We start from the raw sequence: 8,937 nt of genomic DNA, 5'->3' as shown, positions 1-8,937 counted from the left end.
TGCGGTAGTTCAGTATACATGCCAGTGCTGGATAGGGAACGGTTCTATATAAGTGCATGTGCCATATAGTTGCGGAGTTCCACTTTTTTGAGGCTAGAGTGCCGTATTGTTGCTAGTGCCCAAGATGTGCGATCTTGCCACATTTTCTGGAGCGTGGGTGCTATATAGGTGCGGTGGTTCAGTATACATGCCAGTGCTGGATAGGGAGGTGTTCTATATAAGTGCATGTGCCATATAGTTGCGGAGTTCCACTTTTTTGAGGCTAGAGTGCCGTATTGTTGCTAGTGCCCAAGATGTGCGATCTTGCCACATTTTCTGGAGCGTGGGTGCTATATAGGTGCGGTGGTTCAGTATACATGCCAGTGCTGGATAGGGAGGTGTTCTATATAAGTGCATGTGCCATATAGTTGCGGAGTTCCACTTTTTTGAGGCTAGAGTGCCGTATTGTTGCTAGTGCCCAAGATGTGCGATCTTGCCACATTTTCTGGAGCGTGGGTGCTATATAGGTGCGGTGGTTCAGTATACATGCTAGTGCTGGATAGGGAGGTGTTCTATATAAGTGCATGTGCCATATAGTTGCGGAGTTCCACTTTTTTGAGGCTAGAGTGCCGTATTGTTGCTAGTGCCCAAGATGTGCGATCTTGCCACATTTTCTGGAGCGTGGGTGCTATATAGGTGCGGTGGTTCAGTATACATGCTAGTGCTGGATAGGGAGGTGTTCTATATAAGTGTATGTGCCATATAGTTGCGGAGTTCCACTTTTTTGAGGCTAGAGTGCCGTATTGTTGCTAGTGCCCAAGATGTGCGATCTTGCCACATTTTCTGGAGCGTGGGTGCTATATAGGTGCGGTGGTTCAGTATACATGCCAGTGCTGGATAGGGAGGTGTTCTATATAAGTGCAGGTGCCATATAGTTGCGGAGTTCCACTTTTTTGAGGCTAGAGTGCCGTATTGTTGCTAGTGCCCAAGATGTGCGATCTTGCCACATTTTCTGGAGCGTGGGTGCTATATAGGTGCGGTGGTTCAGTATACATGCCAGTGCTGGATAGGGAGGTGTTCTATATAAGTGCATGTGCCATATAGTTGCGGAGTTCCACTTTTTTGAGGCTAGAGTGCCGTATTGTTGCTAGTGCCCAAGATGTGCGATCTTGCCACATTTTCTGGAGCGTGGGTGCTATATAGGTGCGGTGGTTCAGTATACATACTAGTGCTGGATAGGGAGGTGTTCTATATAAGTGCATGTGCCATATAGTTGCGGAGTTCCACTTTTTTGAGGCTAGAGTGCCGTATTGTTGCTAGTGCCCAAGATGTGCGATCTTGCCACATTTTCTGGAGCGTGGGTGCTATATAGGTGCGGTGGTTCAGTATACATGCCAGTGCTGGATAGGGAGGTGTTCTATATAAGTGCATGTGCCATATAGTTGCGGAGTTCCACTTTTTTGAGGCTAGAGTGCCGTATTGTTGCTAGTGCCCAAGATGTGCGATCTTGCCACATTTTCAGGAGCGTGGGTGCTATATAGGTGCGGTGGTTCAGTATACATGCCAGTGCTGGATAGGGAGGTGTTCTATATAAGTGCAGGTGCCATATAGTTGCGGAGTTCCACTTTTTTGAGGCTAGAGTGCCGTATTGTTGCTAGTGCCCAAGATGTGCGATCTTGCCACATTTTCTGGAGCGTGGGTGCTATATAGGTGCGGTGGTTCAGTATACATGCTAGTGCTGGATAGGGAGGTGTTCTATATAAGTGCAGGTGCCATATAGTTGCGGAGGTTCCACTTTTTTGAGGCTAGAGTGCCGTATTGTTGCTAGTGCCCAAGATGTGCGATCTTGCCACATTTCCTAGAGCGTGGGTGCTATATAGGTGCGCTGGTTCAGTACACATGCCAGTGCTGGATAGGGAGGTGTTCTATATAAGTGCAGGTGCCATATAGTTGCGGAGGTTCCACTTTTTTGAGGCTAGAGTGCCGTATTGTTGCTAGTGCCCAAGATGTGCGATCTTGCCACATTTCCTGGAGCGTGGGTGCTATATAGGTGCGGTGGTTCAGTATACATGCTAGTGCTGGATAGGGAGGTGTTCTATATAAGTGCAGGTGCCATATAGTTGCGGAGGTTCCACTTTTTTGAGGCTAGAGTGCCGTATTGTTGCTAGTGCCCAAGATGTGCGATCTTGCCACATTTTCTGGAGCGTGGGTGCTATATAGGTGCGGTGGTTCAGTATACATGCTAGTGCTGGATAGGGAGGTGTTCTATATAAGTGCATGTGCTATATAGTTGCGGAGCTCCACTTTTTTGAGGCTAGAGTGCCGTATTGTTGCTAGTGCCCAAGATGTGCGATCTTGCCACATTTTCTGGAGCGTGGGTGCTATATAGGTGCGGTGGTTCAGTATACATGCCAGTGCTGGATAGGGAGGTGTTCTATATAAGTGCAGGTGCCATATAGTTGCGGAGTTCCACTTTTTTGAGGCTAGAGTGCCGTATTGTTGCTAGTGCCCAAGATGTGCGATCTTGCCACATTTTCTGGAGCGTGGGTGCTATATAGGTGCGGTGGTTCAGTATACATGCCAGTGCTGGATAGGGAGGTGTTCTATATAAGTGCATGTGCCATATAGTTGCGGAGTTCCACTTTTTTGAGGCTAGAGTGCCGTATTGTTGCTAGTGCCCAAGATGTGCGATCTAGCCACATTTTCAGGAGCGTGGGTGCTATATAGGTGCGGTGGTTCAGTATACATGCCAGTGCTGGATAGGGAGGTGTTCTATATAAGTGCAGGTGCCATATAGTTGCGGAGTTCCACTTTTTTGAGGCTAGAGTGCCGTATTGTTGCTAGTGCCCAAGATGTGCGATCTTGCCACATTTTCTGGAGCGTGGGTGCTATATAGGTGCGGTGGTTCAGTATACATGCTAGTGCTGGATAGGGAGGTGTTCTATATAAGTGCATGTGCCATATAGTTGCGGAGTTCCACTTTTTTGAGGCTAGAGTGCCGTATTGTTGCTAGTGCCCAAGATGTGCGATCTTGCCACATTTTCTGGAGCGTGGGTGCTATATAGGTGCGGTGGTTCAGTATACACGCTAGTGCTGGATAGGGAGGTGTTCTATATAAGTGCATGTGCCATATAGTTGCGGAGTTCCACTTTTTTGAGGCTAGAGTGCCGTATTGTTGCTAGTGCCCAAGATGTGCGATCTTGCCACATTTTCTGGAGCGTGGGTGCTATATAGGTGCGGTGGTTCAGTATACATGCTAGTGCTGGATAGGGAGGTGTTCTATATAAGTGCATGTGCCATATAGTTGCGGAGTTCCACTTTTTTGAGGCTAGAGTGCCGTATTGTTGCTAGTGCCCAAGATGTGCGATCTTGCCACATTTTCTGGAGCGTGGGTGCTATATAGGTGCGGTGGTTCAGTATACATGCTAGTGCTGGATAGGGAGGTGTTCTATATAAGTGCAGGTGCCATATAGTTGCGGAGTTCCACTTTTTTGAGGCTAGAGTGCCGTATTGTTGCTAGTGCCCAAGATGTGCGATCTTGCCACATTTTCTGGAGCGTGGGTGCTATATAGGTGCGGAGGTTCAGTATACATGCTAGTGCTGGATAGGGAGGTGTTCTATATAAGTGCATGTGCCATATAGTTGCGGAGTTCCACTTTTTTGAGGCTAGAGTGCCGTATTGTTGCTAGTGCCCAAGATGTGCGATCTTGCCACATTTTCTGGAGCGTTGGTGCTATATAGGTGCGGTGGTTCAGTATACATGCTAGTGCTGGATAGGGAGGTGTTCTATATAAGTGCAGGTGCCATATAGTTGCGGAGGTTCCACTTTTTTGAGGCTAGAGTGCCGTATTGTTGCTAGTGCCCAAGATGTGCGATCTTGCCACATTTCCTAGAGCGTGGGTGCTATATAGGTGCGCTGGTTCAGTACACATGCCAGTGCTGGATAGGGAGGTGTTCTATATAAGTGCAGGTGCCATATAGTTGCGGAGGTTCCACTGTTTTGAGGCTAGAGTGCCGTATTGTTGCTAGTGCCCAAGATGTGCGATCTTGCCACATTTCCTGGAGCGTGGGTGCTATGTAGGTGCGGTAGTTCAGTATACATGCCAGTGCTGGATAGGGAGGTGTTCTATATAAGTGCAGGTGCCATATAGTTGCGGAGTTCCACTTTTTTGAGGCTAGAGTGCCGTATTGTTGCTAGTGCCCAAGATGTGCGATCTTGCCACATTTCCTGGAGCGTGGGTGCTATATAGGTGCGGTAGTTCAGTATACATGCCAGTGCTGGATAGGGAGGTGTTCTATATAAGTGCATGTGCCATATAGTTGCGGAGTTCCACTTTTTTGAGGCTAGAGTGCCGTATTGTTGCTAGTGCCCAAGATGTGCGATCTTGCCACATTTTCTGGAGCGTGGGTGCTATATAGGTGCGGAGGTTCAGTATACATGCTAGTGCTGGATAGGGAGGTGTTCTATATAAGTGCATGTGCCATATAGTTGCGGAGTTCCACTTTTTTGAGGCTAGAGTGCCGTATTGTTGCTAGTGCCCAAGATGTGCGATCTTGCCACATTTTCTGGAGCGTTGGTGCTATATAGGTGCGGTGGTTCAGTATACATGCTAGTGCTGGATAGGGAGGTGTTCTATATAAGTGCAGGTGCCATATAGTTGCGGAGTTCCACTTTTTTGAGGCTAGAGTGCCGTATTGTTTCTAGTGCCCAAGATGTGCGATCTTGCCACATTTCCTGGAGCGTGGGTGCTATATAGGTGCGGTAGTTCAGTATACATGCCAGTGCTGGATAGGGAGGTGTTCTATATAAGTGCAGGTGCCATATAGTTGCGGAGGTTCCACTTTTTTGAGGCTAGAGTGCCGTATTGTTGCTAGTGCCCAAGATGTGCGATCTTGCCACATTTCCTGGAGCGTGGGTGCTATATAGGTGCGGTAGTTCAGTATACATGCCAGTGCTGGATAGGGAGGTGTTCTATATAAGTGCATGTGCCATATAGTTGCGGAGTTCCACTTTTTTGAAGCTAGAGTGCCGTATTGTTGCTAGTGCCCAAGATGTGCGATCTTGCCACATTTTCTGGAGCGTGGGTGCTATATAGGTGCGGTGGTTCAGTATACATGCTAGTGCTGGATAGGGAGGTGTTCTATATAAGTGCATGTGCCATATAGTTGCGGAGTTCCCCTTTTTTGATTCTAGAGTGCCGTATTGTTGCTAGTGCCCAAGATGTGCGATCTTGCCACATTTTCTGGAGCGTGGGTGCTATATAGGTGCGGTGGTTCAGTATACATGCCAGTGCTGGATAGGGAACGGTTCTATATAAGTGCATGTGCCATATAGTTGCGGAGTTCCCCTTTTTTGATTCTAGAGTGCCGTATTGTTGCTAGTGCCCAAGATGTGCGATCTTGCCACATTTCCTGGAGCGTGGGTGCTATATAGGTGCGGTGGTTCAGTATGCATGCCAGAGCTGTATAGGGAAGGGTTCTATATAAGTGCAGGTGCCATATAGTTGCGAAGTTCAACTTTTTTGAGGCTAGAGTGCCGTATTGTTGCTATTGCCCCAAATATGCGATCCTGCCACATTTCCTGGAGCATGGATGCTTTATAGGTGCGGTGGTTCAGTATACATGCCAGTGCTGGATAGTTGCGGAGGTTCCACTTTTTTGAGGCTAGAGTGCCATATTGTTGCTAGTGCCCCAGATGTGCGATCTTGCCAAATTTCCTGGAGCATGGATGCTTTATAGGTGCGGTGGTTCAGTATACATGCCAGTGCTGGATAGTGAATTGTTATATATAAGTGCAGGTGCCATATAGCTGCGGAGGTTCCACTTTTTTGAGGCTAGAGTGCCATATTATTGCTAGTGCCCCAGATGTGCGTTCTTGCCACATTTCCTGGAGCGTGGGTGCTATATAGGTGCGGTGGTTCAGTATACATGCCAGTGCTGGATAGGGAAGGGTTCTATATAAGTGCAGATGCCACATAGTTGCGGAGTTCCACTTTTTTGAGGCTAGAGTGCCGTATTGTTGCTAGTGCCCAAGATGTGCGATTTTGCCACATTTCCTGGAGCGTGGGTGATATATAGGTGCGGTGATTCAATATACATGCAAGTGCTGGAGAGGGAGGTGTTCTATATAAGTGCAGGTGCCATATGTAGCAAGGTAATAATTAGTGAGGCATTCAACTAGTATTTAAAATAGCATACAGCGCGCATTGGTATTTACCGCACCATCGATACACTCGGCGGGAAATACCAATAGTGAGATATCGGATAAGAAACATCGATAAGAGAGTAAGTTCACTTTGTAAATGGCGATTGTGAGAGACGGACGCGCAGCTATTAAAAAATAGTTATATCAAATCGCCGGGCTTGTGTTTTTATACCTAGACAGTTCACTCACGCACCAATATTGGTCACTACAATTCCCGGGTTAGACGGCCTACAATTTCAGAAGTGGGATACGATCAATCGCCGCCAGTGAAAAATAGCGAAAATTTTTTCTTTTCTCGTCCGTCGAAGACGCCATCGCTGAAAAAAAAAACATGTCGGACTTGGTCGGCACGGAGGAGTTCTCGGCCGCCCAGCTGGAGTCCCTCAATCTACCAAAAGGTGGAAGCAAAGCTGCCATGGCAGCGAGACTTAACGAAATACCAGTAGAGCTGCGGGGACAGGGACCACCGGCAGCCGAAACATGCGAGAACGAGAGGGAAGATGAGGCAGCCGCAGATCAAGACTCGACGAAGAGCGAACGCAAAGAGAAGAACGAAAAAGCACCGCAAGCGCCTGGGCACAACAACAACCACTGCGAATATCGAGCAGAGGTTGAAATGTTAAAATTGCAAATCGAGCTGCTGAAGCTGCAGAGCGAGAGGGAGAAGGAAGGGAGAGGAGAGAACACAACACCAGCCGCCAACAATGACGCTGGCGTCATGTTGCTAAATGCCGCCAAAGACATGTTGCCAACATATCATGGCAACATTTCTGGAAACAACGATGACGTCACAACTTGGATCGCGCAGTTTAAGGCCGTCGCAAAAGTGAACAAACTGAAGGATGAGAAGCTACTAATGCTGCTAATGTCGAAGCTTAAGGACAAAGCATTGGTGTGGCTGCATTCGAGTCCGGAGCACATGTCGCTGCCAATCGATCAGTTGTTGAACGTCATGGAAGACACTTTCCATCCCAAGGAAAGCAAACTGTTGCTCCGTCGCAAGTTCGAGTCCCGTTCATGGGCACGTGGCGAGGAGTTCTCGATGTACTTCAACGCCAAAGTGTCGCTGGCATCCCGCATAGTCATTGACGACGAGGAGTTTATTGACGGAGTCATCGAAGGTATCCCAGATGTAGGCCTGCGTAGGCAAGCCCACATGCAGTGCTTTGGCGCTCCATATCAACTACTCAAGGCGTTCGAGAAGATCATGCTGCCAAAGAAGTACGGTTCAACTGAAGGGGCAAACACTGGAGCCTCGCCAACACCCATTCGCTGCTACAACTGCAACTCTTTGGGCCACGTGGCAGGGGAGTGCCGCAAGCCCAAGCGCGAAAGAGGAGCGTGCTACGGATGCGGCAGCATGAGTCACCAGGTGTCACACTGTGACGAAAAGAAGTACAAGGTACATAACGATTATATATACAAATTTAATATATACATTAGCAATTACAATAACAAATGCTTGTCCTTAGATTGCCTCATCGACTCAGGGAGCCCAATAAGTTTTATGAAGTTATCGTGTCTAGAGCACCAGTCGGAAAATAACCTAAATAAAGTGGAAGAGCGCTCACGATTAAGTTCGAACAAAATCAAAGAAGATGATTTAAGTTTATATAAGTTTAACAAAGACAAGAAAAACAGAGAAATTGAATTTATTTTGAATAAAAATGCGGATTACGCTTATGTTGGACTAAACAATAGCAAACTTAACATCTTGGGTAAAATACCCAGTTTTGTAATTATTAACAAAAATCGAATCAACTTTGAATTACTAGTAGTGGCAGACGAGTCGATGGGCTATGAGGCTGTGTTAGGTAGGGATTTTATGAATTTATGCAAATTTAAAATTGTAAGTGACATTTGCAAGGAGAAGGAGAGTGAGACAAAAAATGAGTGTTTAGAAAAAAATGAGTGTTTAGGAGAAAATGAGTGTTTAGAAAAAAATGAGTGTTTAGGAGAAAATGAGTGTTTAGGAGAAAATGAGTGTTTAGAAAAAAATGAGTGGAAAATAGAGAATGAGCGTTTAGGAGAATATGAGTGTGAAGTAAAAGATGAGGGTGATAAAGAGAATAAGCATGAAGTAGAAAGTGAAGGCAAGGTAGAAAATGAGTGTTCTGCAATGGTTGAGTGTCTGGAAGACAGCGATACCTGCGAGAGCGTAAAAACCAATTTCAACGAACTACCAAGCCAGTATCCAGACAAAGAAAACGACTGGGAGTTGAAAGTAGGGACAGATTGTAGCCAAGAACCCGAAGGATGACTTAAATACATGTTTAGGACAGCGTATATAAACGCAGAAAGACCAAACTTACCACAAACCAAGTGGGAAATGAAGTTGAATTTCGAACACGAAAAACCGTTTCATTGCCCACCTAGAAGACTGTCGTATAGCGAAAAAGCCCAAGTACAGAAAATGATAGACGATTACACAGAAAAAGGTTACATCAGAACCAGTGAGTCAGAATACGTTTCGCCTATAGTACTGGTAAAAAAGAATTCGGGAGAGTTGAGATTGTGCGTCGATTATCGCACACTTAATAAAGGAATGATAAAGGATAATTACCCAACACCTCTTATAGACGACCTACTAGATAAACTGTCAGGGAAAAGACTTTTCACCAAGTTAGACCTGAAGAATGGATACTTCCACGTATTTATGCAGTTAAATACACATCGTTCACGACCTCCATGGGACAATACGAATGGTTGAGGATGCCGTTCGGGTTACGAAATGCATCGGCGGTGTTTCAAAG

General features: G+C 46.4%; 1 protein-coding gene across 1 annotated transcript; it reads left to right on the top strand.

Annotated features, from left to right (window-relative positions):
• The first annotated feature begins 6,237 nt into the window (after positions 1-6,237).
• Positions 6,238-7,894, top strand: LOC117185558 (uncharacterized). The gene is made up of 2 exons (XM_033385692.1): positions 6,238-7,586; positions 7,657-7,894. Exons 1-2 carry the CDS (start codon positions 6,516-6,518, stop codon positions 7,684-7,686), a joined length of 1,101 nt encoding a protein of 366 aa, XP_033241583.1. The 5' UTR covers positions 6,238-6,515; the 3' UTR covers positions 7,687-7,894.
• Positions 7,895-8,937: the final 1,043 nt, after the last annotated feature.

This window comes from Drosophila pseudoobscura, unplaced genomic scaffold (assembly GCF_009870125.1).
Source record: "Drosophila pseudoobscura strain MV-25-SWS-2005 unplaced genomic scaffold, UCI_Dpse_MV25 Unplacedtig00000860, whole genome shotgun sequence".
NCBI lineage: Eukaryota > Metazoa > Arthropoda > Insecta > Diptera > Drosophilidae > Drosophila > Drosophila pseudoobscura.
This window is presented reverse-complemented; position numbering and strand designations above follow the sequence as displayed.

Bases quoted from the DNA above. Each gene is read 5' to 3' on its own strand.
- LOC117185558 (XM_033385692.1), top strand. From the start codon at position 6,516: ATGTCGGACTTGGTCGGCACGGAGGAGTTCTCGGCCGCCCAGCTGGAG. The intron at 7,587-7,656 runs GTACATAACGAT...GCTTGTCCTTAG, and splicing joins GTGACGAAAAGAAGTACAAG to ATTGCCTCATCGACTCAGGG.